Source organism: Myotis lucifugus, unplaced genomic scaffold, assembly GCF_000147115.1.
Source record: "Myotis lucifugus unplaced genomic scaffold, Myoluc2.0 scaffold_194, whole genome shotgun sequence".
NCBI classification, from domain to species: Eukaryota; Metazoa; Chordata; class Mammalia; order Chiroptera; family Vespertilionidae; genus Myotis; species Myotis lucifugus.
This window is the reverse complement of record NW_005871242.1, coordinates 210165-237999: the sequence shown is the minus strand read 5'-3', so window position 1 is coordinate 237999 and position 27835 is coordinate 210165. Positions and strand designations below refer to the sequence as shown.

Below are 27835 nucleotides of genomic sequence, written 5' to 3'. Positions count from 1 at the left end.
GGAATAGTAAACAAAGCAGTCATGCAATTATAGGAATGCAAGAGAATTCCGATCTCTTAGTTTTATTTTTTTAAATGCTGCTAGAGGGTTTGATAGTGTCTCTTGTTAGGTAGCTTATTGCTAAGGTGATATAAATGGTCCCCCTAGAATGGAAAGTCTTTGACATCGGAACATGTACTACTTTGGAGAGAAAAAGCATAGATTGTTACCTTTTTTAGAATACTATCTGATAGCTTTCAGACAGTTATTTCGTGGTGGCTTTGCTTCTTTTGGAGAGGTTCCTCGGTCACTGTGGCAGGCGGAGAAACCAGCAGCATTGCTGAGTGGCCCTGCAGTGGAGAAGCCACACTGTGTGGTACTCGGGACAGGCGCCTAACTGCTTGGCGGTGCCTTGCGTGTTGGAGTATCGCAGGAGGCAGTGTCTCAGCTCCGTGACAGTTACACCTGATAAAGGCTCTGAAAGCATTTTGTTTGTGACGGGGTCTGGGGAGGGAGGCTGGCCTCAGTTGTCCTTTTGCCAAAGGTACTTGGGAACCAGCCACTGGCTTGAGAGAGGTGGTAAGATGCGGCAGCCGAGGCTCACGGGACTGTTTCAGTGAATTAAAGTCATTCATCAGAAGGGATTTCTTTATTGATTTATTTTCGGACATTAAATGGCTTCCTATTTCCTGCAGGAGGAACAGCTGAAGTCGCACGAGAGCAAGCTGAAGCAGATTACCACCGAACTGGCCGAGCACCGCTCGTACCCCCCGGACAAGAAGGTGAAGGCCAAGGAGATAGATGAGTACAAGCTGAAAGATCACTACCTGGAGTTTGAGGTGTGTTGGACCCGAGTGTAATAAAAGCCTATACCTGAGTTCTTTCATAATTCCTCCACAAGGCAATTGTTTTTTACAGTTACTGTAACTGGGACGTGTGCCTCGCCCTGCTCTAACTTGGGAGCTCAGGCCTGGTCTAGGTCTCAGTGGCTCCTGGTGTTTATGATTCTATTTAAGCATCAAACAAACATCAAAGATAACTGTCAGTTTATGTGTCTGGTTGGAAGGGCCTGCTGTGAGGAGAGACCGCAGCAGTAGAGGGCATGCTGGGGTGGGCGGCTGCTTTCTGTGTTTCTGTGTCTTTCAAGAGAGTTGAGTCAAAAGAAAGCACAATAGGGAAACAGATACAGGTGGCATGAAGCGTCAGCTTTCTCCTGCCGTCAGGCAACACCGATGCTCTTCCTCCCCCACTCGGTGCCCTTCAGGCAGAGACTGGCGACGTGGCACATCCCTGCACATCCATGTGCTAGAGCAAGTGTGGTTATTAAAAAGATTGGGAGGACGCCGAACTGGTTTGGCTCAGTGGATAGAGCGTCGGCCTGCGGACTGAAGGGTCCCAGGTTTGATTCCGGTCAAGGGCATGTACCTTGGTTGCGGGCACATCCCCACTGGGGGGTGTGCAGGAGGCAGCTGATCGATGTTTCTAACTCTCTATTCCTCTCCCTTCTTCTCTGTAAAAAATCAATAAAATATATTTTAAAAAAAAAAGATTGGGAGGATCCATAAACTCTGGAGTGGTGGGACATTTAAAAGCAAGTTGAAGGCAGTATATTGCTATTCCTTAATCCCTTTGCCTTTTCTGCCTACCCCCTAGACTAGCTCCCATCTTGCAACCATCAATCTGTTCTTCATATCTATGAGTTTGTTTCTGTTTTGTTTGCTTTTTTTTTTTTTGCTTTTTAGAGTGTACATATAAGTGTCATCATACAGTATTTGTCTTTCTCTGACTTATTTCACTTAGCATAATACTCTCTAGGTTCATCCATGTTGTCACAATGACAAGTTGTTGTTTTATGTTTTTTTTTATGGCTGAGTAGTAATATTCCACTATATAAATGTACCACATCTTCTTTACCCACTTGTCTACTGATGGACACTTAGGTTACTTTCACATCTTGGCTATTGTAAACAATGCTGCAGTGAACATAGGGAATGCATATGTCTTTTCAAATTAGTGTTTTCTGTTTCTTCAAATACCCAGGAGGGAATTGCTGGGTCATATGGTAGTTCTGTTTTTAATTTTTTGAGGAACCTCCATACTGTTTTCCATGTGGCTGCACTGATTTACAGTCCCACCAGCAGTACACAAGGGTTCCCTCTTCTCCACATCCTTGCCAAAACTTGTTTATTGATTTCAAAGTCCCAGTCCTTAATCTGAGAGGATTTGGGCTCCTTCTGTCTTTCCACAACCCAACAGCGTCCATGTCTACCAGTCACATTTCTGCCCGCTCTCTCCAAACATACTTTTATGCCTTTGTTCGTTTACTTTCTTCTGACCCAAATGCCCTTCCCCTCTTCTCCATTTCAGAAAGCCTCTTTATCTTTCAGATGCAGCCCACATCCCTCCTGTGAAAAGCCTGCTCCCAGCTTGCAAGTGGGTTTATTACTCTGTCGTAGTCCCACCACAGCTGGCCTCTGTTCAAGTTATTTCACTGGCATCTGTAGTGGCTTCCGTACCTCCCCTGCCCAGGCCCGTGAGCCTTCCCAGAGCAGGGACCTCTTTGCTCTGTGCTTGCATGTTGAATTGAACAGGATGTCATGGAAGATTAAAAAGTCTTTTCCTGAGTTATAAAATGTTTGTGATAAAATGTGCCTTTGGGTTCACTGTGGACCCGTGTGCAAGTTTTCTTCATGGCCGGCAAGTCCTTGCTGTGGGAGATGAAGATACACTCTTTCAGTAAAGTTAAAAGTTTATTCGCACAAACTGTTGGAAGCCTTACCAACAAAACACTTGAACAAATATTTTCTAAAAAATAAACGAAACTCTAAGCAGCTCATCTTTCCCCAGCTTGTTCATTCCTGGAAAAAGGAGTTCTCAAAAAGCAATCATCGTCTTCACACTTGTCGAATGGCTTTCAGCTCGGGGCCTCTTGGTTTCACACGTGCTAATTAAATTTCCCAACACCTCCATCCCTGGCTTCTGGCCCTCCTCACCTTGCCTGGTGCCCTTGACCGAAGGCTGAGAGCTGCCCCCAGGAGGTGGGGACAGCCACAGATCATGGAATGGTTGCCACTGTAGAAGCACTTCCTGCTTTGGAATCTGCTCTCTGAACAGGTAACCCAGCAGGAGCCAGCATTTCCATCTCCTAACATGAACTTACCAGCGGTTCTCAACCTGTGGGTCGCGACCCCTTTGGCGGTCGAACGACCCTTTCACAGGGGTCACCTAAGACCATCCTGCATATCAGATATTTACATTACAATTCATAACAGTAGCAACATTACAGTTATGAAGTAGCAACGAAAATAATTTTATGGTTGGGTCACAACATGAAGAACTGTATTTAAAGGGCCAGAAGGTTGAGAACCACTGACTTAGACCAAGCTTTGTGGGAACGAATCTTGCTTTCATCAAAGAGTTGCATTCCAAAGCCCTCAGCTCATTAAATCAGACTCCGTGCTAGTGTCAGGCCTGTTGGGTTGTCTGTCAGGCCGCCTAACCTGTGTACCAGGAAGGAGGAAGGGTACCTCACTTTATAGATGTTACCTGAAAAGGTTTTTGTAAAAGTAATTGCTTTTTAAAACTGCATCGTTAGTTTTCACTCATAAAATAGCTTATCTTGTGGGGGGCCCCTTTCCTGTGGTTTCAGCCACCAGATTCTGCCCTGTGTGTTTGCTGGTGGAGACCGTTTGCCTGGCATTAAGCACCCTGCTGTACCAGCCACATCCCTGAGCATCCGCTTCCTTCCTTTGGTCACTGCTGTAGCTTCTAGGGCAGTGGTTCTCAACCTTCCTAATGCCGCGACCCTTTTATACAGTTCCTCATGTTGTGGTGACCCCCAATTTCATTGTTACAAATTGAACATAATTAAAGCATAGTGATTAATCACAAAAACAATATGTGATTATATATGTGTTTTCCGATGGTCTTAAGCGACCCCTGTGAAAGGGTCGTTCGACCCGCAAAGGGGTCGCGACCCACAGGTTGAGAACCGCTGTTCTAGAGCATGGGGTAGTGCTCAGGACATATTTGTGGAATGAAGGAATGAAACTGAATTATTGTGCGTGAAACATAACCTCGCCTGGAGTAGTTCTCTCAGAACACGGAGTAGCTCCCCTGAAAACAAGGCTGGAGGGCAGGTGAGGACCACAGCAGTGCCTGCAGTGCAGTGGGAGCCTCCTGGGCAGTGACAGCGGGGAGCTGTAACCTGTCTGTGGCCTTGTCACCAAGGAAGGGTCCCGGGCAGGAATGAGCTCTCACCCTTCCTGCCATCAGGGCCACCCTGTGGTTCAGAGTCGTTCTTACAGTTTTCACGTCTTTGTAAGGAAAAGTGCTCTTCTTTCGTTAGAACATTAAGCTGTTAGTAATAACACTGGGAGTTGCACCTGACCTTTTGCATTTCAGTTGTTTATTTCCCAAACAGTTCTTGGTGGTGGCCAAAGTCACAGCTCTTTCTATGCCTTAGAAATTCTAAAAAACAAACAAACAAACAAAAAAATACCCTGACTGCTAGTAAAAAATTAGAAATTATGGTAAATAGGTAGGTTTAGGCTATATTTTTAAGTCTACAAAACATCTTTAGAGAGCCAGGAGGCTTCCATCTATCTTAGCCTGAGCCTGTTGGAAAGAGATTCGAAAAGCAGCAATGGGCTACAATTGTCTAAATCAGTGGTTCTCAACCTTGGCTGCACATTAGAATCACCTGGGAATCTTTTTAAAATCCTGATTTCTGGGCCTCATCCTCCGGAAATTCTGTTTCTTTGTTATGGGGTGGGGCCACAACATTAGTAACAAAGAAACAGAATTTCTGGAGGGTGAGGCCCAGAAATCAGGATTTTCAAAAGATTCCCAGGTGATTCTAATGTGCAGCCAAGGTTGAGAACCACTAGTCTAAATGCATGCGCCTCTCCTTGTTACTGAAGGAGGAGGTTTTGTTTTTGACTGAATTGATTCCTTCAAGTTATGGCTGTTACTTTTTTTAGAAGAGTTCACTTGGAACCTAATCTCACTTTTGAACGAGTTGTTAGGCATCACAAGTCTACATTACACACACCATCATTTCCCAATTTCCAAAAAAAAAATCCAAAATCATTTCATTTCATTATATTAATGTATTTCTACTTTATCCCGCTCCAGTTTCACTTGAAAATGTTTGAATTGCTCTCCATGCTTCCGGTGCATTTGCAAATGTACCCAGATGTGGGCTGGGTGGATAGTGTATAAGGGCTGTAAAATCTCTGGGGAACGCCTGGGCCCTTAGAGAAGCAGCCCCATTAAAGAAATTCCCGTGATAGCACTGACGTTGGTCCAGGGATTCGGCTAGATGTTTCTTCAGCTTTAGAAACAACAGCTATTAGAAAGTGAAGATGGTGTTTACTCCAGGATGTTTTTGATGTAACATTTAAGGTGTTCTCAGTGGCTTTGTTATCGACGGGAGTAGAGTTCACTTCCCTGATGGCTCAGATGCAGAACAAAGTCCCCTTGGCCCAAAGGGTTAGAATTCACCCGTGTCCGCTCCCGAATTTCGACCTGGAGTGGGATATGCTTCTTATGGCTTAAGACGGGACCCACACCAACCACATGGCTAGGAAACTCAATTTTAGGAACAACAAATGTCCACTGTAACAAAACATAGAAATGTCTTAGGGCTGAATATTTTAAATCTAGAAAATCTGGGACATTCTTGAGGCATGAGGCATCTTTTCTGAATTTCTAATTTTTGGTGGCATGCAAAATGGCATGATTCCTTCTGAAGCTGACATACTTGAGAATCAGAGCACATTCTGTGCAGCATCATTAGGGAAACTCAAAACAGCTCATCTCTAGAAGTGCACAGAATATACATTGCTAGTTGTAAAGCCTCAGTTTTATTGTTGGGTTGTTTGTTGCTGGGTGGGTGGGTGGTCTGATGTATTTCTTTTTTAACAAATGCTCTGGTTGTGGTCTTAGCCCTGTTTCCCCAGATTGCTCATTTTTTATTTGTCCACATCAGATGAGTGATTTTCACACCGTGGACCACTTTTCCTCTCACAGGAGCCCTCCAAGGCTTATCTCAATACAAAGCCAACTGTCACAAGGCAAATCCGCCTCTGAAACAAAATGATCTCGCTATTAATTTATAAGTGGCTTTGATCATAAAAGCACAGGGATAGCAGTTATTACCCTTTTCCTCCCTGGTGAAAGCAAGGGAGAAATTCCATTAACTTACTTAAAGAAGATTAGAAGCAAGTCTCGGTCTTAGCAACTGAATCTAGCCAGGAACCCAGTGCCATCCCCTTTATAGAAAACATCACAAAGTTATTAAATGTCTGGATCTGAGAAGCTAAGATATTGCAGGTTAATAGAATTCTTGGGGATATTTAAGAATTTTTTAGTAGGATGCTGAGTAGTATAATTATGAGTCAAAAGCTAGAGACCTAAGACACTGGGAGGGGGGTGAGGGCATGTGCCGAGGGGTAGGGGAGGCTGGGGGAAGGTCAATTGGGGAAAAAAAAAGGAGACATATGTACTACTATTTGTAATACTTTATACAATAAAAAAATAAAAATTTTAAAAAAGCTAGAGACCTAAGATCAGCAGTTGTCCAAGCTCAAATCCAGTTAGTAATAGAGACATAATTCTTGCATTGCTATTTGGAATTGCATTTGGTAAGGTGTGATGAAAGAGTACTCAGAAGCTCTGAATTTTAATCTGTAAATAATGGCATGTGCTTTTGAAAGGAAGAGAAGCTTAGCAATAGGACTCTTTGAATCGCATTTTTAATAAATGATTGAAAAGAACTAGGGCCATACCCCAGAAGACGGAATAAACAGCCAGTCATGTGACTTGAAATGACTCCCTGTCCCTAAGTCTCTCCTTATGCCTGCAATGTCTGCTGTGAGGAGGGTCACCACTTCGAGTTAAGGTATTGTCTGCAGGCAAAGGGCAAATACTTGAGTAATAAATTAGTAAAATCGGGAAATGACTCACCTGGGAGTTAGGAGGACTTTTTCGTCTTATCCTTGATGTGTTTTATTACATGGTTATCCTTGCTGGGCCTCAATTTTGGGGTCTCAAATTGAGATGGGATTGGGTGAACTTACCTAGAAGGTCCCTTCCAGCAATATATGTATTTTTTGAGGAGAGTGACATGTTAACACCAATTAGAGTATTAAAGTAACTCACCCTCTCACTAAGGGTGTTAAACACAGGACAAGAATATTTCAATTTGGGAGATGTCAGGGGATCTAGGCCAACACTACCCAATAGAGATACAATGCAAACCACATGTATAATTTTAAATTTTCTAGTACCTGCAGCTACATTTAAAAACTTAAAGAAAACTGGTGGAACTAACTGTAATAAGACATTGAAATTTAATACAGTATATCCAAAATAATACCATTTCAACATGTAATCAGTATAAGATACTAAGATATTTCACACTCATTTTTCCTACATTACCCAAATTTAGCGAACACTTTGCACTCATGGCATGTCTCAATGCAGACTGGCCCCGTTTCCTGTGCTCCGCAGCTGAATGGAGCTAGGGGCTGCAGTAGTGGCCGGCCTGTGTGCAGACCACGCAGTCTGCTTCAAAGCCAGTGAGGGATGAAGAGGCCTGGTAGCAGCCTGGGTACAGGGTCTGTGCTTACTTTAATAGATAGGAGCCGAGCGGATATGAATGCAGCTGTTGTGCACCTACAAGGCTTTGCAGTGGTTTGCGGATGGTGTCCCCTCTGATTTAGCAGCACCTATGCTGTGCCAGTTGTTTAATGTTTTGATGACTACTTCTGAGTGGAAATACAATAAAGAGGAGTCGCACCTGGTGTGAGTGACATGCTCACCTTCGGCCTCGTAGCTTCTTCCTCTCAGTAACTTGTGAGATAGGGGACCTACATTTCCCTCACCAAGAGAGTTCCCATGTAAACAACGAGTAGCCACCTTCCCAGCTCCCTTAGACTTTGTGGTACATGACCTGCCCCATCGTTAGTTTACTGCCGAATGCTTTCCTGGGCTAACTCTGGAATCAGAACAATGAAAGGGGTAGCCTTTTTGGTGTGTTGGGTTTTTTTGTTTTTTTTAAAAGAGTACTTGTCTCTCTCTAAACTACATTAGGTTTCTTCTTACTATTTTCTCAAAGAATCTGTATGCTTTTGATCTAAGAGTTTTAAAAACTTTGTTTGCTTAAGTATCTGATCTGAGATGAAGGCTTTTGGTGGGGAGCAGACTGTTGAGGTTCTTTAGGGCTTTCTAGTTCAGAATTACTCAGTAGACTCACAATTAAAACTTAAAATGTTTTCAGAAATATTATCTCTGAAAATATTAGACCAAAAAAACATCATATGCAAGCCAAGTGATATTTGCTGTAAGAACGTCCAGTGCAGCATTCATTGGAAGACTAGAAATTGGTTCCCCTGTGTCATACAGACTTTCTGCAGGAGCAGTCGACAGTTTGTTTACTTATGTTCCTCCTTGAGACATGCATTTGGGAGCAAGATATATGGAAGGAGACACAATACTGATCACACACACTAGGAATTGTGCAGGGCACTTTCATAGTAGCTTGCATCCCGAACTTGCTCTGGCCTTTGACAACATTGTAAATAAAACAGGTAAACCAGGGCTATTTCCTTTCAGTGCCCTACCCCCACCTTGTGGTTCAGCATTCCCTCTAGGGACCAGTAGTGTGTCCTCTTCCATATGTCTTACTTCCAAGTTTTCGCATGTGGCACCTGAGGCCTGGAGGGAGGGAGGTCTGGTTGCTCAGTGTCGGACTCCGTGGGTTGGAAGATCCTTTACCTCACAGGATAAAATTGGACATAGAACTGGTAAGATGCTAGCTTATGGGACTTCCTACGGGAAGGGGCATTCGAATTGGGAATGCAGAAGGTGTAAAAGCGCTTGAAGCTCAAAAGCAATTAATAATCTTGGGGATGAAATGCCATGGGAGAAGGCAGCTTAGAGCAAAGGTCCTTCAAAGCGTCCTGAAATCCTACTTGACAAATGCCCTCGAAAGACTGCCCGTGTCCCTCATGCCTGCCATTGACCTTTCTGGAGCTGTGAGTCTGACAGACAGGCTGCCGTGAAGAAGTTCGGGGATGTGCCTCTGAGGGATGTGTAGGACTTTAGGATTCCAGTGCAATCAGAAGCATAAACAAAGTATAAACTGAAATATTAGGAGCATGGCCTGTATAAAAATGTTGTCAAAATGCACTGAAATGTTGCTTTAGATGTGAGTTCCCTAAGGAAAAGTTCAGTGAGAGACAACTTTTATCCCATAAGAGCTCAAGTTAGCCTTTCGTCAGATAAGTAGTGTTTCTCTACTCAAATTCCTCTCTGGGTATATAGAAACTTAACTTCATATCCCTGTGTTTCAAAGGACTTTTTCCCTCCATTTTACTGAATAGCAAAATTTTTAAATGCCATTAATCCAATCAGGGTGTTTTTTTAAAGTTAGTTTTATACTAGACCAGTGATGGCGAACCTTTTGAGCTCGGCATGTCAGCATTTTGAAAAACCCTAACTTAACTCTGGTGCCGTGTCACATATAGAAATTTTTTGATATTTGCAACCATAGTAAAACAAAGACTTATATTTTTAATATTTATTTTACATATTTAAATGCCATTTAACAAAGAAAAATCAACCAAAACAATGAGTTCGCGTGTCACCTCTGACACGCGTGTCATAGGTTCACCATCACTGTACTAGACTGTTGTCAAAACCCTCCCACAAGGCCACACTGGGTGGGGCCCTTAGGAGCTGGCGTGACCGAAGGCCCCAGTTGGTGGGTCTGAACTGGATAATTCATTTCTTGAAGTTTCCACCCAGAAAACAAAATGCGTATCTTTTCTAAGTGAGCTTTGTGGACTTTTAAATTCAGAATTTGGGTTTCCTTTTTTAAAAGAAAAATATCTGGGTACTGAAACAGACTGGCTTTATAGAAAGGATTTTGAGAACTAAAGTAACAAAGAAAAGAATGAGAGGTAGCAGTGTTTAAAAATTACTTCTTGAATCAGGAAGACTGTCCTTAACAGCCCAAGTGCTGTTCTCGGCTGGACCCTGAGGAGGGCAGTAGCAGGACCAGGGATGGGGGAGAGCCATCCATGGCCTGTGAGCTCTGCTTTCTCTCTCGGGCAGTGGATTGGCCTGAGTTCTCTGGCAAACATTGGGTGCCTTAGGGGCAGGGGCTGGGGCTACAGAATGGACACACCGACGCTCTCAAAACATGTCCTACAAGCCCAGTCCTTTTTGTCTGATCGCGGCTTTTTGAACTCTTCTGCTTGTATTAATATAAGAAGTGAGTTTTTTATTTTAAAGTTTTTTTTTAATTGAAGTCACAAAATTTATTTAGAGAGCAATAGAACCAAAAGGTAGAGTGAAACAAAGGCATTGAATCCACACTTCCTAAGGTTTTCCTGAAAGCCACAAATACAGACCAGGTGAACCAAAAATGTGTATTTGCTGTATACACACAGGCAGTGAGTTACCTCTGCATGTTGAAGACAGATAGGGAAGTAGGAGGGGAAAATAGGGAAAAAACTTTACATTTTTAGATAAGAACTTATAGGAAACTCTGTTTTGAATGTAATTACTTTCATAAGTTAGCAGGTAGTGGTGGGTGAGCCAATTGCTCAAGGAGAAATTCTATGCAAATCAATTCTGCCATCATCCCCAAGAGAATGCAAACACAGTCTTTATTTAAATAAGCAGTTACTTCAAAAGCTCCTCCTTGTTTTGTTTGCTTGTTTTTATTTTTTGTTTTCCAGCACAGAGATCTAGGAGCAAAAGATGTTTGCTATGTACATGACATTATTCGTTTCTTCCCATTTCATTCTAAGATGGCCTTTCCCCTGCCCTGGTGAGGAAGGAAAATGTCAGGAGGAAGTGTATTCAGGGTGGGACTGTGGGGCTGTGAGGTCTGAATGCAGATGACAGCACTGTGTTACAAGTGGCAGCGCAGCTTTATTTTCATTCAGGTGGTTACTGTCGTATTCATAGCAGAGGGCAAAAGGAGAGAGCGTTCCATCAAATCAAATAGAAAATAGTATGCAGGGCTCAAGAGAAAAGAAACTGCTCAGTCAGGTGCATGTACATGTATGTGTGGATGTGATTAAATTTCTTCACAAATAACATCGATAGGTGTGATTTTTTTTTTTAAGCAGACAATTAACCTTCAACTTATGCAGCAGCTTGCTTGGCCTTGGACATGGTGTTTTTTATTCCTCCCAAGTTAGCTTCGCTACTAGTGACCAGGGATATATTTTTCTATGCGTCTGAGAAGTATTTTTACAAGTAATTGAAGGCCACCTTAATAAAATAATATAGCAAAAAATGTAAGGAGGTTACAGAGGGGAGAAAGACTTTATTTTAGTAGATAAAGAAGCCATTAAACACTGGAATTGTCTTTGGCTCTTGGTCACAGAAGGCTTCATGAAAACAGCAAATCTTAAGAAGGAAATTAAGGCAGAGAGTTTTGCTGAGAGGACAAAACCACAAAAACAATATTCAGATGCTTATCTGCAGAGCATAGCTGCTGGACTGGGATTTGGTAAAATCCCACCTCAAGCTTTTTTTTCTGATAGTGGAATTGGATCGGGCAGCCATCCTGTTAGAAATCTATTCACACTGTTGGAGAATTTCTGAGCAAGGAGCTGAGCACACAGCACTGACATTTCTAAGAATTGATCTGAAAACGAATCGGCAAGAGACTAAAACAAAATCTTTAATAACCTAACCAAAGGCAGCAAATTGTCCCTGCGGCACATCTTATTCTCAAACCCTCTGTGCCCTTCTTAATGAAAGACACACACTTGAAAGGGCTCCATAATGAAGACTAACGATTTAGGAAAATGAGTTGATGCTGCACTTATTGTTAGTGCAGTGCCCGAACCACGCCACCTGGCCCCAAAGCTAGTCCTTCACTGCCACATGCACCTCACAGACTCACTTCTTACATCCCATCACATTTTTCATCTTATCCGGAGCTGTGCTAATTCTCGCATCGTGTGATTACTTTGTGGCATGAAACTACATTCATTAAAACATTCAGGTGTTTTCATTTCTTCTTACCTTTCTACCTTCTGGTTATGAATAATATTGTCAGAAAAGAGTACAAAACTTCCATGTTATTGTTTACTTGTTAGTGTCAGCAGCAGGTTCTTTTCTGTGTTAATACTGATGAAGCTGCTACTCTCCAACCCAGGGAGCCTAGAACCTTAGGTTAGTATTGAAGTATTGACCATCCTCCTGGTACATTGCATGTAAATCACATGTAAGAATCATCAGGCCACGGAAATCAGATATAATTAACCATTGACAGATTTTTATCTCTTTAATGAATGCTTTGTTATAGGTTTAAATTTAGAGGCTGCTCTTCATGTATGAATGACATCTAGTTACTGTCCAAATGAAGATCCAACGTAGCCATATACAGTGGCCCAGTTTCTCTTTGTTTTTAAGCTGAACATGGAAAATAATATTTGGTCTCATTTACTGCTACATAAGAGATACTCAGAACACATATATCTGTTTTGTTAACCTCAAAAGTATGCTATAAACTACTTTTCTTTCTGTGTGGAGAGAGAGCCTGGTCTTAAGCACAGCAGCCTGCCCCTCACTCAGTGCAGCTGTGCTGGGTTTGCCGTGCACGGCATCTCGACAGTCCCGGTCAGGTGGTTGTGGACGTGGACGTGGACGGATACAGACAAGTCTTTGCTGGGTGGTGGCTCATGAGCCTCAGCACTGCCTCACAGGGTCAGACCAGGGTGATTTTGTGGGAAACATGGGAATGGTGGTACACTGGAGATTAAGTGTCCCCAGGGATTACTGACTTGGGAACTCATCAAGCATCCACCTCTATGTCTATCTATTCCCACTGCTCATCAGAGCTTCATGCAAAGCTGTTCCTTTACTCAGAGGAAATATTTGGGAGTGGGAGATATTTACATATTTAGATGGGTCTGTAATCCAGGAAGACATGGCAGAAACCAATATCCACTGAATGGTTCTCAAAGATGTTTAGCCAAAGTATTTTGAAGAGGCATGTGGTTTGGTTTCAGAAAATGGTAAAAAGCAAAGCTATGTTACTGGGTTTCATAGCCTCTGTCCCTGTAAGCCGTTGTAACTCAGAAACAGAGCACAGCCCCTGGGACATTTGTGAACCCACTGCACTCTCCCTTACCTTATTTCTCTCAACCACGACCACGCACCCCTCGTTTTCTGGCCCCCTTCCACCTTTCCTTTGCTTTGCCTTTTCTTCTCATCTGACTTATTTTGACTAGAATCTATCAAATCAAGAATCAGATCCTTCTGTAATTTTCAATCTATATAATAGTTCTAAATAGTGACTCAGACGCTTTTGAAAAAGTACCAATTAGAGTTAGAGGGGGAAACAATTCTCTGCTATGTTCTTTTCAGTTATTCATACAAAAAGATGCCCAGCGACAAGAGAATCAGGAACTATTTAAAATGTACTGAATACTCAACAAATCATTGATGGAAAAAGTTTGTAGAATGAGAAAAGTATCAGAAAATAATTTGAAGTTTGGCAGGAAACCCAGAGCAGCTGGAAAGTGTTGTGGTTTCATAGGGGACTAAAAAGTCGAGTCCCCATAGACTGATTCCTCCAGTTGAGTCTTTGTAGAGTTACAGGGACCATATTCAAGCCAGGTTCAAGTGACACCGAGGTCATGTGAGGGAAGTTCAAGTGGGTACAGGCAGCACAGAGCCATCGAGCCACCCAGTCGCCAAAAATTGGGAAGTTATAGCTCCTCCCACTTACACCCTTCTTGTAGCTGAGTGTTCAGATAGCATGATTCCTCCATCTGATGGCCAGTAACTCCAAGTCGGCATTCTTTCAGAATGCAGAGCAAACTTGAACTAAAGTTCTGTCTTCATTTCTCATCTGAACCAGTGAGTCCATCAGTCCCCTGGGGCTGTTGCCCACTTTGGGGAATGAAGTCAAGTCTTCAACAGCCAGGCTGCGCTCCAGGTAGTCAATGCACTGGGTGGGCTGCACGCGTGCATTTGTGAACAGCGTGTTGACAGCAGTTCTTCTCTGATTTCCCCTCCAGCAAACCCGGTATGAAACGTACATCGGCATTCTGAAAGAAGGCGGCAAGAAGCTCCTGGGCAGCAACGGCAGTGAGGCCCCAGGACTGAAGAAGTCGCATTCGAGTCCTTCTCTGAACCCAGATTCATCTCCGGTCACTGCCAAAGTCAAGCGCAACGTGTCCGAGCGGAAAGATCACCGACCCGAAACGCCCAGCATTAAGCAAAAAGTTACTTAGAATCCATCTGCGACCAGGGAAGGGCTGGTCATGGAGCAAAACAGAGTTTTTCAAGATCTTTCTGGTAAATCCGTGAATATATTTAAAAAAAACAAAAACAATAGTCTGTGACTAAATGGTGCATTAGTAACCTTTTCTATTGTATATTTTTGTTCGTTTCTGTACAGATTGTCTCTTTGCTCTTGATTTCTTTGCTTTGACGATTTTTGCCACTTGATAACTAATGCACCTTTTTGTGAGGGGGAGGGGATCATGATTTCAGATTGAATTGTGTACCACTTCTCCTTTGGTTTTCTCTTGTTTGCACTCAGTTTTATGTATTCTCAAACCAACTGTTACACTTTTTTTTAAGGTTAAAAAAAATGAATCCGTTGTGAACCACTTTACTGGACAAACTTAGTTTAATCAGTTCCAGCCAGACTTAACATAAACCTTCATATGTGAATTCTTGCCAGTCACAGAGGTGGCATTGAGCACTCACAGAAGTTCGCTTCACAATTCCAGTTCGGGAATCGGGTGCTCCACGCTGACGCAGCTGTGCGGGCACCTCAGCACTTGTCTTTGGGGTCTGACCCTGCGGGAAGCAGGGAGAGGGGTGCGGAGATCGCGGGACTGGAGAACTTACGAAGCGTGCTGGAGTGTTGAGTCCATTTCAGCCAAGCAAGGAAAGAGGAGGTGGGGCCTTTTTGCCATTGAAGGTTAAGGAAAGATGACACCAGGTTCATTTTGTTCTCTAAAGAAGCATGACAATGATCAACTCTTGGGAGCGGCAGCAGGAGGCACGTGTTCACCTGCAGGAAACTGTTACCTCGCTCCCATGGGGTCTAGACCAGGAATCCAGAACCATCTCTATTGTCATCACCCTTGTCATCCAGGAGTTTAAACATGTGTAGGCAGCTGTTGTCTCCTGGTTGTAAGAACATCAGGGTCTTAAGCAAAACAAATAAGAGAAGAACAGGGAGCTGCAGGTTTCCAGCAACGGAATCCTGAGTCTTTAAAGTCCATCTGAGAGTAACAAATAGTCTGAATGGACTGCGGTTGGAAAAGAGAGGACTCTGCCGGTTGCATATACCGAGTTACTTAGTTTATTCTTATCTTAGTCTCTTTGATAGTCACTTCTCTTTGCTCCTACTGAACTTTCTCCTAAGAATAAAGACTTTTAAATCATTTCTATCTACTCAAAATCATTCTGTTGACCTTGAAGTCATAAGCTTGTTTCCGTGACGGTCCCTGTGGAATTCAGGGTGATAAAAAGAACATTCTCTGTATAGGAAGAGATAGGAGTGAAAATTGAGCCCACCGTGAGTTAGAACTTTCTGATGTTGAAACTTTGTGATCCTTACAGCTGTAATCTCCACAACTTCAGAACTGGAGGAGTCACTTTGAGTGCTCTTTTTCCCTCCCACAGAAAATTGCTCTAGTTCTACTCAGTGTATTAGTTGGAGGTACTATGACCAAAGAATCGGGGACTCTGCATGCATAGCATGGTTCCAGGGAGTTAGAGAAAGCCTGCTCTTAAACCATGGCCATTTCCAGTGGCATTAAATCACATGATTATTTATTCACATTCACTTCCTGCCTATATAAATGTTCATAGTTGATGGTGCCCAGAAAAGAGAAACCCCTCGCTAAGGGTATAGCCGCTTGTTTTGTGATAAATACTTTGCCACGCCTTTGAAAAACTCACTCTAACCTTCTGTCTTGTGTAGATAAAGGCAGTGACAATTTATGTTTCAGAACCAAGAAACGAATAGGATAGTTACCAATGTGGCTCGTAGACCTGATTCATTTCCTTAGCTTCTGACTGTGTCCAAGATTCCCACAAGGGATCGTCTTTCTTCCTAGAACCTGAATGATCGGTCTGCTTGTTTTCTGCCTAGTTCTTTATCCTGAGCCGAGGGAAGAGAGATACCTAGACCAGGTTGTCTCTGAGCTTCGATAACTAAAGGAAAAAAAAATCCCTGACTGGCTTGAATGTGTCTGCCCACAGTGTGTGTGTGTCTGTGTACATAGTGTCCCTGTGTGTTCCACTTGTAGTATTTAATGAACAGAACGGTACCTTGCCGCCGAGCCTGGCGTTCAGAGCGGTTCTGAATCCTCGGTTAGCACAGCAGGACATGGCTCCCGCTGTGTGAGTCACTGATGTGTCTCCCGGGGCTTCTGCACATGCTAATAGTAATGGGATGAGAAGGGCACTTTTGAGGCTGCGGTATGCGGTGTGTGCATAGTGTATCTTTAAAAACAACCGTAAGGCTATTTGGTGAGCCAGGGGGGCAGCCTGTGCTGCCATGATACTGTCCATCTTTAGGGGACGAGCCTTGAACACCTCCTGAGGCCTGTCAGGTGTCTGTCTGTTGTCAGTGCACCTAGCAGGTCAAGAGTGTATCCTGTAGGAGGAAGCGGCCCCTGGTTTGACGAGATTGTGAGAATCGTGCCCATAGCCAACCACGTTTTCTTTTGTGATAATTTCTTTCCTATGGTATCTAGTCAGAAGAAATCAAAGACATTCCTTTCACCGCTAACCCAAGCCTACGGCCTAATTCACGGTACAGGGGAGCTCTCCTCCTCCTCTCCTTCCGAAGGTACGCCCCCTCCCCCCTCTTCCCTCCCATATGTCAGCATGGAGCCCTGAGTCGCTCTCCACATGGTAAGCCATTATTCCTCTTTACATACATGCACTTCATGTTAATTTTCAGTCTAGAAAATCTTGATAGTCATCAAAAGACTCTGTGGTCATGCCGTTGCACACTGGAGCCTAGAAGTGGCCCGTGTGTTAAATCTCTGCGTGTTTCAGGGCTGGTTCCCGCCTCACGTGCTGACTGTTACAGGGAGGTGCCAGGAATTTCTCGTTAGCGATCGAGACTTAGTTACTCGCAGGCAGAGTCCTTGTTTTATTGCCAGGCCATAGATACTATGTGAAGTGCACTTTTTTAAAAGCATCCTCTCATTAACTCTTAGTGATGCCTAGTTAAACCAAGCAATACTTGTGTGCAGTTTAAATCATCTCATTAAAACCAACGTGTGGGAGATTCCCCTGGTGGAACTGGAGTTCCTGGGTAGAGAGTGACTGCCCGCGACCCTCCGTGCTTCTCCGACTGTTATCCTAGCTCGAGGCGGCGCTATTTCCTGGTTAAAAGTGATGTGCGGGAGTTCCTGTGGCTGGCTTGCCAGGGTCTAGCTGGGCTTGGTCTTTTGAGTTTGTATTTCACCTGTGGCCACACCACAGAACTTCTGAGGCTGGAGAGGAATTGAGACAAGTAGCAGGGAAGGAGGCCAAAGCACAAAGTTACAGGGTTTTCTGCTGGCCCTTGCCCGCTGCTGCTCTGTCCTGTGAGGAGCCTGGAAGGTGTTCTTAGGTGAGGCAGGGCCTTCTGTGGCAGGAGCGCACCGCTTCTCTGCCTTTATCGCAAGTCAGAGACAACTGGGGGAAAACGGACCTTAAAGAAGTTTCCCCATTGTCGTACTATGGAGACTTTCTTGGATTTGTTAGTTGTCCTGAAATTTGAATTCCTTTGGCATTTTTCCTTGCAGTCATCAATTAAGGTTTTTAAGCCTGAATTCATAGGGGGTTAATTGGCCTTGTTGATGCAAATCTCTGTCGTTTGGCTCTGGTGACCCTGTGCAGTGTTCAGTGGGTGGTAGTCACCTTCCTTCATCTCAGCAGTGAACGGTCCCTTCGCTCTTTCAGTGGCAGAATTGTTTCCAGGTATAAATCAGAACCACAGCGGCATCCTAGGGCTTGTGAAGGTAGAGTCTGGCATGAGGAAGAGTGTGATTTGGGGTTTTAGTAGCACCTGCTTTCCTCAGAGCATCGAAGTCACTGCGACAGAGAAAGACCAGCCCCCTCTGCAGGCAGAGGAGCCTTTGGGCCAACCTTGCCCCAGGACTTCTGGCTGTCTCTCCTCCCAACAGGCCACCATCTGCCTCCCCACCAGCCTCTGGCATCTCGCCATCCAGTCATCCTGAGGACCTAAGAGATCAATAGTTAACCACAAAATGCCCCCAGCAGGTGAGAGAGAGGTGCTCAGTCACTGCCTCTCCTCTCAGCTTCCCTGCCCGTGCCTCCCTCCTACCCGAGGGCCGGAGTCCAAAGTCATTGCCATTCTCATTATGTACCCAGAGTATCAAACCCAAGCGGGCAGCCCGCTGCTAGGACAGTGCATGCGGGGAGACTGTCCTCATAGGGAGAATGTCGGTAATACTTGAATCTGCATGGCAGTTTGTTGACTTGAATGCAACAGCAAGAAAATATTGCAAGTTACGTAATTGTATATACCGTAGGTTTCCTTCCGTCTCTGGCTCGCCCTGTGTGATGTATGTGTGTATCTGTACTACTGCAGGCTTTTGGAAAATGTCCATGTAGATAGTATGTCAGGCATCAAAGAAAATGCTTTCCGGTCACTTGCCAATGTCGTGTTTGTGGGTATTTATGGCTGTATGTATGTATATGTTATTCATGTGTAGTTGTATATCAGTATATGGTGTATGTACATCCAATTTATTTTTGTCCTTAATAACCAGTGTGATATGAACAGCAAGTAAAAACCTCATAGGATTGAGTATATAATGCAGTTATTGAGAACATATGTAGTGGTACTGTTTTATTCAACTTAAAGTCAAATGATATTTTGATTAAATTTTTGAAAAAATAAGATTCTATGCTAGAAAATTTCATCTTTGAGCTTTGAATCACCAGGGCAAAAAAAAAATGACTCGGAACCAACTTTGTGAAACTATTTCAATGTCCTGTGTACAATACCAAGGGGGCCGCTCATCATAATTTGAGATTACAGAAAGGGGCGAAAAAACAAAACAAATAAACTGTCTTAGCAATTTCAGTATTAAGAGCACTTAAACATAATGTCAAACTGACAGTTTGGGGCTTTTTACAAAATGTGATGCTTTAAAGCACGCGTTCTTTATTGTTGTAATTAGTCCAAGAAAATAGAGCTTTCAGGAGAACTAAGTAAGTAAGGACCCACCAGCTCATGTAGGTGCCTGTCTGTTCTGTAGTGGGTCAAACCCTCTCCTCATGCCACATCCTTACTTCTTCCTTTAAAGTGATAGTACACACGCTGACGTGTATCAGGGCTTCCCAAGATAGGGTACTGTATTCTAGGCTCGCAGCTGCACAACTCGCATCTAGTGTCACAGGTAGAAGAATTTTAGGACAGGCTATGGGCCAGGTTAACACTTTAATATTTTTATACTTGGGTCTCTTTCTGCCTCTCCCCAAAGAAGAGCCACTGGCCTTAGTTGTTTGAGCTACTGCTTATCTGGCAGCGTGTACATAGGAAACTAGAGATTAAATTTTCCGAGCCAGCATGTTTGGTGTATTCTCAGCTGCATCTGAGTGTGTTTGAGTGAGTGGTTGAGGCCTCGTGCTCTTGTGTCTGATCCTGAATCAGAGAGTTGGGGTGTAGAGTGGAGACCAACCTTCAGCTCCAGGCTGCAGTCGTGTGTTGGTAGTTAAAACTTGAGCTTTTTAAATTCACTCTACAGTCTCGAATTATTTTTGCAAACCTACCATATTCCTGATTTGTTCTTGACGTGCGGTGACCTGGCTCTGACTGATCAGCAGGGTCTTTGTTCTGCACGAGTGTGTTTCCTTCTAAGAATTATAGTGCTTTGCAGAAATCATACACTAAAGGAGTAGCAACAATAAAAAAGCTTCATTTTGGGCCTTAATTAGTTGACATGTTTGGACTTTCAGTATAAAGCCATGTAGGTTAGGAAGCCAAGTAACCTTTGGCCAAGTAACCTCCGCTCTGCAGAGAGTATATGCACATTGATGTTTAATGCCAGTAACATACTTTTTTTAAGCTATAGGAACAAGAGTAATTAGACCAAATTAAAGTCGGGGGTGGGGAGTGTGAGCTGGCCACCTGCCCTTTGGGGGTGGACGTGCATGTGGCCAGTCCTCTGCTCTGAGAGATTGGGAACCAGCTTACTGTCCTGTCCGGCGTGTAGGGGGCAAGGTTCCCACGTCTGGGCCTCTCACCTGTGTACGTACGCTTGCACACACGTACACACAGTGAATGTTTTAAGTTCTACAAACTTAAGACACCCTGGGCCAGAGGGTACTAAAGAGGTGATGGGCAAGGGGGTGGGAGTGGCATCCCAGGAGTGTTTCCCGGGGCGGGGAAGAGTCTGTGCCCAGGTGTCTGGCTCTGAGATGCACTGCATTTAACCAATAAGAGAGGGGATACATGTTGCATCCTTTCTGGCGGACCCCCCACTGAGGCTCGCTTGTCATTCCCAAGAAGCTGCTCTCCACATCCCACAGCAGCCTGGGGAGGTTCCAGAAGCCGGGTGCACCGGTTTCCCGGGCGGCATTGAGGCTGGCTCTGGAGATGATTCGAGAAAGAAAGCCACAAAGCACTTACCCTAGGAGCGCTGTGCTGGTCCACCTCCCCTCTGTGCTGCCCTGCTGGGGGGAGCGCCGGCTGAGGCTTGCTGAACCGCTAAGCACTTTTCATCAGCAACAATGGGAAGGGACTAGCTAGTGTTTCCCTTTGCAGGGCAGAGAGCTCAGCTCTCACGAATAGTGTTATAAAATAAGCACCTTAACTTCACTTCCTGAAAATGTTGATCGGTGGAGAAAATTTTGGAGTTTCACTTACTATTTGCCTGTGAGCCTGCCTTGATCAGTCTATAGACACAAAGTCCCAGCCACAAAATTCAGCAAAGAGCAGCATGGCAGGTCTGAGGCTCCTTGCTCTGGCCCCTGACCCGGGGCCCACAGAGGGGGTAACGTATTCTCTCTGCAGAGAGGAATGCGCCTGGCCTTCCACTCCACGTGGGCTCCCACTGGGCAGCAAGCGCACCCTGGCTTTCACATGCCGCTTCCCGGCTGTGGGAATCCAGCGTCCTAATGGGCTGACCCTGCTGAGGCAAGATAACAGCTCTGAGAGGGACTGGGGCACTGGGGGGTGGGGGGTGAGAATGGGGGTGGCATGTGACAATGGCATAATAATACTCTGTCTGAAGCCATGACACAAGCTGGCACACTGAGCTCTAGCCAAGGATGGGTGCGGCCTTTGCTTTTGCACTCAGATTTCTGGAAATGCAAAACGTTTCATTTCTGGGGGAAGGGTCAAGGCACGCTAAGCTGACTGCTTAGCCGTCTGCTCAGTCCAGAGGAGAGCTGTGGGGTGAAGGCCTAGACGCCTCCCTGCATTCTCTTCTACCTCATGTTTTAGGAGCCGTTTCTAGAACAGAAATTACGCAAGTGGAGAACCGATGCTGTCAGCCTCGATTACCGCAGGCCAGGCAGGGAGAGGCCGCTAGTGTCTTTAATAATATGTGTGCCTATAGAAAGCGAGCTTTTAACTTGCCAGCCATTAACTGGATCCCATTCACGGTGGCTCAGGCTAATGGGCAGGAACGGGCAGTGTGGACCATTCCTTCACCTTCAAAGTTTTCTCCACCCACCACTTCAGCCCCATCGCAGTGCTGGCGCCATAGTCCCTGCAGATTGTGAAAGCGATCAGTGACAAGTAGCAGCCACTCCTTGTCAGTGGCCAGACCGTCAGCATTAGCAGACGGGTGAGCTCACGGTACCGAGTCATGTCCTAGAAGCCTGTTCCTCATCGCCACCCGCCAGATGGAAGAAACGCATCTCTCAGAAAATTAGGGCATTTGGGGTGGTCACCTTTGGAACAGAACAGTAATTTATGGGGATATTGTTAAAGTGTTTAAAGAATATTTTAAAAATTAAGTTTACATTTTACAATTGCTTTATTTTTATTAAAATAGTTGTATATAAATATTACATTTCACTGTTGTTGAAGTAAACCTAAACTGTGTAGACGAGTGAGTCCCCTGCCGTGTATAGAAGCCGTGATATATATATATATAGTACATTTCTCTATTGTGTAAATGTTCATGAATAGAGCTGTTCCTGTGTTTTTATAAGTTGGGGCTAATTTGTTGTTTTACAGCAACAAAATTTATTGCATTTAAATGGTTTTTATGTAATAGAAATCATGCGAAATAGTGAAGGATTTAAAGTATGTATATGATATATGTAAATGTACAAACTTTAGCAAGAAATAAATACAACAGATTTCAATCATTTTTGAGAATGTTTGCATTTGCTTATTTAATCACCTAAAATAATACCTTAAAAATTTAAAACAAGCACCAAACACACCCTCTCTTGCATAAAAAAAACAGCAGCCCCACAGTGAGAGATTTGGCCAGAGTAAGTGAGGAAGGTGGTATGAAAGCCAGATTGTTAACGGACTCACCTCTGTTTCTTTTAAAACATATTTTTATTGATTTCAGATAGAGGAAGGGAGAGGGAGAAAGAGTTAAAAACATCATTGACGAGAGAGAATCATCGATTGGCTGTCTTCTGCATGCCCCACCCTGGGGATCGTGCCCACAACCCGGGCATGTGCCCTGACCTGGAATCAAACCATGACCTCCTAGTTCATAAGTCGACACTCGACCACGGACCCACACTGGCTAGGCCTGACTCACTTCTATTGACTTCCATGAAAATTCGTGTTTGTGTGAGGATGTTGGTGAGACTGAAAAAGCCTGCTGTCTTCACTGGCGGGGGGCGGGGATCTTGAGCAGGGGAGGAACAAAACTTTGTGAAGTAATTCAAGAATTCATCTGCATTCCCTTGTCTCCCAATTCTTCTCACCAAGGCACAGGGACCAGAGGGTCATTATTGCCCGCAAATGCCAATCACTGAGGTAAGGTGCCTGTGTGTACATATTCTCATAACCACACTTAACAGGAAAAGTAACATCTGTGGGCTTGGAAAATGGAACAAAAAATTCTATCCTGGTCACTTCTGAATATTGAGCATGTCCATGTTTTGGGGTTTGGACTTTGCGAAGCAAGGTCGCTGGTTACATCCTCCTAAACGTGAGTGAAACCCCTGTCTGGAAGGGATCAAAACTGCGATGATGTGTAAATTGCAAAGAAAGAAATGGCTTGGGGCAGGGATGGGTCCTTTGGCTCCACCTTGGCTCCCTCAGAAGTTCCCTGTTTGGAATGTGAATCTCAAACACGAATCCTCTCATACAAATACTGAATCATTTTACACCTGAAACTAATGTCATATGTCAATTATATTGCAATTTTTTAAAAGATCGAAAAACAAAAACATGAATCTTCATTGTCCGGTTGTCTGTCCTCTGGAGCCAGGAGCTTTGTATATCTCATCGTATTCTGTTTGTTGCACAATTAATAATATTAGAACCAAAGGATCTATATAGGTCATTGTTTAATTTTTATTTTATTTTTTTTAGAGAGAGAGAGAAATATGGATTTGTTGTTCCGCTTATTTATGCATTCATTAGTTGATTCTTGTATGTGCCCTGACTGGGAATGGAACCCGCAATGTTGGCGTATTGGGACACAGCTCTAACCAACGAACTACCCCGCCAGGGCATATAAATTGTTTTTAAAAGATGAACACTCATGAGAGGAAACCCAGAGCAAATTATTATAATGAAAAAACTAGCAACTCTTAACTAATGTGTCCTCTGTAGATTAATCTGCCCCACAGTACTCTGAGACTTGCCACTGAGACTGATTAGTCACTCTGTTTTTATTGGAAAAAACCATAGGCAGTAGGAAATACTGGAGACGGGCATATCAGCGGAGGGAGTGAGTTAAGGATGCTATAGACTGGTGAGCTCCATTTTAGAGTGAATAATAAAGGGACGCAGCAATTATTGCAACCCAGCCTGGGTTCCCAAGAACAAATCATTCCAGACTGCATTCATTCCCAATTTTGTAAGAGTAGGTAATTAGAAAAATGCAGTATGCAGAATGCGTGAGCCATGGCCAAGAATTTAACCTGACCTGGAATGAAGTGAGCCTGGGTCCGTGGAGGGTACGACCTGGACATCCGCGCAGTCGTGGGTGTGCAACCCCTCGAAGGATGCTCATGACAGGATGCACCAGGACCTGGAGGAGCACTTCCTGTCCCAATGCCTTTTGGCCCCATCTGTTCCACATTTTCATTAATAACTTGACTGAAGCTGCAAAAGTTGGGCTTGTTAAAAATGTGTGTTATAAAGCTGAGAGAGAATGGTGATACTACATGACAGAATCGGGATTCAAAAAAAAAAAATCTCATCAGCAGAGAAAGGGCAACATAACAATCTGAAATGAAAACATGGACAACTGTTACACTTCAGCTACTCAGGAAACAATGACCAAGGTCGGTGGAGGACCGTGTGTTGCGCAGCACAGCAAGCAGGCGGGAAGGAACACCGCCAGCTCTAATCCACTGAGCGCGCGGTTACAAGTGAGCAGAGCGCAGCCGCCCACGCCCACGCGCGGCCCCATCACGGACGTGCGCGCTCTGTCCCGCCAGCGCCGGCCCAGACTAGGAAGGGCAGTGGTGCTGCCCCACACTAGTGAGACTGCACCTGCGCACATGGCCTTGAGATTTGGGGGCGCAAAACCCGAGAGTATGCAAGAGCAGCAGCCAGGGTAGCAAAAACAGGTGAGCGATGCAACGAGGGGCCCACGGGACGGTTCCCCCACGACAGAAGGAGAGAAGCCCGGCTTTCGGTGTGCGCGTGCGTCGGTGAGGGAGGGCGCTGAGAAGGGCTGTAGCCATCCCAGGGGGAGACCCCGGCGAAGGGAACATGACAGCCCAGCAGGAGGGAGAGCCTTCACTCAAGCTGGCGCACAGGCAGGGTCCCGGCCCAGCGAACCGCTCCCACGTGGGCTGGCGCGCGTGGAGCGGGGGAGGGGTCGGTATTGAGGAACAGAATCCTCAAGCGGGTAGTGGGTCTGCAATAACGTTGATAATCTTCTTTGAAATATCCATGGAGCCCTTAAATGCCTGGCAATTTGCTAGCCACGTAGCAGGATCCTCTCCTTCAGTCGTTGGGACGCAGCACTACCATCCGCAGGGCTGCAGCGAGGAACGGCCTGCGGGGGCTCAGGGCCGCCTGTGCACGGGGCGGCGACCATCTGCCTGAGGCGTCCTCTCCACGTGTGCTCTGGCCTCAGCCTTAGTTTCCCCTTCGCGCTGTGCCTCCAATGGGCTCTTTCTCTGCGCTCTTAGAACCTGTTATGGACTGAATGTTCATCCATACACCCCGCCAAATTCACAGGTGGAAATGTAACCCCCAGTGTGACCGGGGGATTCCGGAGGGGCGGGTTAAGGCAGGAGGGGGAGCCCCAGGAGGGTGCTCCGAGGAGCAGAGGCCAGAGCCCTTCCTCCATGGAGGACAGGCCCAGAGGCCCGGCTGGGAGGAAGGGTTGCCGCAGCCCAGCCTCCTTGTGGGACTCCAGCCTCCAGGCCCGAGAGCGCGAAGCGACTGGGTGTGTCAGCGCCCGGCCCGTGGTCCGTGGTGACAGCAGCAGCCTGAGCAAAGACCCGCTCCAGCACCCAGTTCCCTCACTCCACGCGGGCCAGCGGAGGGGGGGGGGGCATTGTGAGGGAGTGGGGGGGCGGTGGTCTCTGTCCTGAGCCTCTGTGTTGGGCAGCCAGTGTGTCTGGGTGTCAGTGCCCTTTCCCCTCCCTAGCTGACCCCTAACAATACGCGTGGGAGCTGCAGGCCACCGACGCTCAGATTTCTGTCAATCGTCAGCCCTTCCCACCCGGGGATTCACAACCAAAGATTCCACTCCCTGTGGGTTGAAAACAGGATTTGCTGTCCGTGTGTGGGAAGCCGCCGCTGGGAAGGTGAAACTACTGTTCTCCACCTGGTTGGCTGAATCTACGGATGAAAACCCAGGGACACGGAGGCCGGCTGGAAGTTACGGGTGAGTCAAACGTTGTACCTGGATTTTCTGCTGCACAGGGTCCACGCCCCGACCCCCGCTGGTTCGAGGGCCAAGGAGATTCCTGACCCGGCTCAGGGGTGAGTAATTCTTTCCTGCTCCCTTTCCCCAGATGGAACAGGCTGCTATCAGGGCAGTGGAGTGGGGGACAGTGTTTGTGGCTTTTCCTCACAGCAGTTTGTGGCTTTTGTCTCATGGGGACAGGGCCTGGGGTTTATGCCTTTCCTGTAGCCACTGCTGTTTTCCCCCCCAGGGACTTGCTGGGACTTGCGGAGTGTTTTGTGAGGGCCCGGGGAGGTCCAGGGAGAACCCTGCAGTTGGGTGCAGACACCTGGGACATTGGCAGCCCCAGGTGTCTGGCCTCTCCCTACACCCAGCCTTTACCAATTAACTCATTACCCTGGGCGAGCAAGGGCGCAGCTCCCGTCTCTCCTCGAAGTCTCCACGCGGATTGCAGGTCAGGCGGTCGTCCTGCAACCTCAGGACTCTGGTGGGTTCAAGAAAAGTTGTGAATTTGCTGCTTATCAGACTTGTCTTATTGTAATGTTGGGAGCTGTGCCCTTTTCAACTTCCTGCATCCTGAGCAGAAGCCAGAAACTGATGTGTTTGTGACCAAACAAGCGATTGATTTGTGAATGACAGTTTCCTACCCCAAATCTCCTTCTCCTGTTCTTTTACTGCACTGTCTTATTTTTATCGATAATTGTCTTGGGTTTTCCAAATGTGTTACCATTTAATCCACAAACACACTTCCCCAGTTTTTAATGTGTCTGAATTGTTTTCTCTGGCCTTATTACCCAGGGTAATACCTATGGTTGCCAGATTGGGCAAATACAAAGAGAGGATGCCCCATTACACTTGAATTTTAGGTAACGTAATTTCTTAGTATCTGTCCCTTGCTATATCTGGGGGATTCAAACTTAACCGGTACCTTGTATTTTCCTCTGACAGCTCTACTCCTACTGTTGGCAGTAGTATAAGGCACCAGGTGTTAGACCAGTGGAGTTAGACCGGACCTTCAGCAACCTCGGTACTTGAGTTCTGGCTAAAAAAAGAATTCAGAGCCAATACTCAAACTATAAGAGAGAATTTATTTAGGAAGTCACAGAGGGGCAGGGGAAAGGTGCAGGCTTGCTCCGGGGAGGGAGAGCCACAGTGGTTCTCCGTCTTGAGGGTACGTACCTGGAGGTGTCAGGGGAGGGTCCCAAAAGAACAGTGATGGCGAACCTTTTGAGCTTGGCGTGTCAGCATTTTGAAAAACCCTAACTTAACTCTGGTGCCGTGTCACATATTGAAATTTTTTGATATTTGCAACCATAGTAAAACAAAGACTTATATTTTTGATATTTATTTTATATATTTAAATGCCATTTAACAAAGAAAAATCAACCAAAAAAAATGAGTTTGCGTGTCACCTCTGACACGCGTGTCATAGGTTCGCCATCACTGCAATAGAACTTTCACCAGCTTTCCAAGTGTGTCCTTTCAGGGTCATAGGCTCTACTGACTGTGCACCTGGTCCTGGTATCAGCCATAGCACCGCTTGTCTGGTTTTGCTGCTTTTCTGGGCCTGGAGCTAAAACGCCACTGAGGCCTAGATGTTATCCCTAGAGATTAATGCTTAAGGGAGCGGTCAGGCCGGGGCCCCAGGGGAGTCCCAGGAGGCCACTCTTTGGCCCCTTGTTCCTCCTCTAAGGGGATCTACCACATGACCAGTGACATGCCAGGGGAGGAAAAGTCAGGAGAGGGATCGAACTGCATGACCATGGATATGCTGGGAGAGGAAAGGTTACCTTGGGGACCACCTTGTTTTC

General features: G+C 45.4%; 1 protein-coding gene across 3 annotated transcripts in view; it reads left to right on the top strand.

Moving 5' to 3' along the window:
- The window catches only part of PSD3 (pleckstrin and Sec7 domain containing 3), a 414114-nt gene extending 395302 nt beyond the window's left edge, over positions 1-18812 (top strand). For all 3 annotated transcript variants that reach the window (XM_014462866.2, XM_023760800.1, XM_006097020.3), the window contains 2 exons: positions 675-818; positions 14037-18812. In XM_014462866.2, the coding sequence (XP_014318352.2) occupies positions 675-818; positions 14037-14252 (360 nt within the window). In that variant the 3' untranslated portion in view covers positions 14253-18812. The remainder of the gene's footprint in view (positions 1-674; positions 819-14036) is intronic.
- Positions 18813-27835: the final 9023 nt, after the last annotated feature.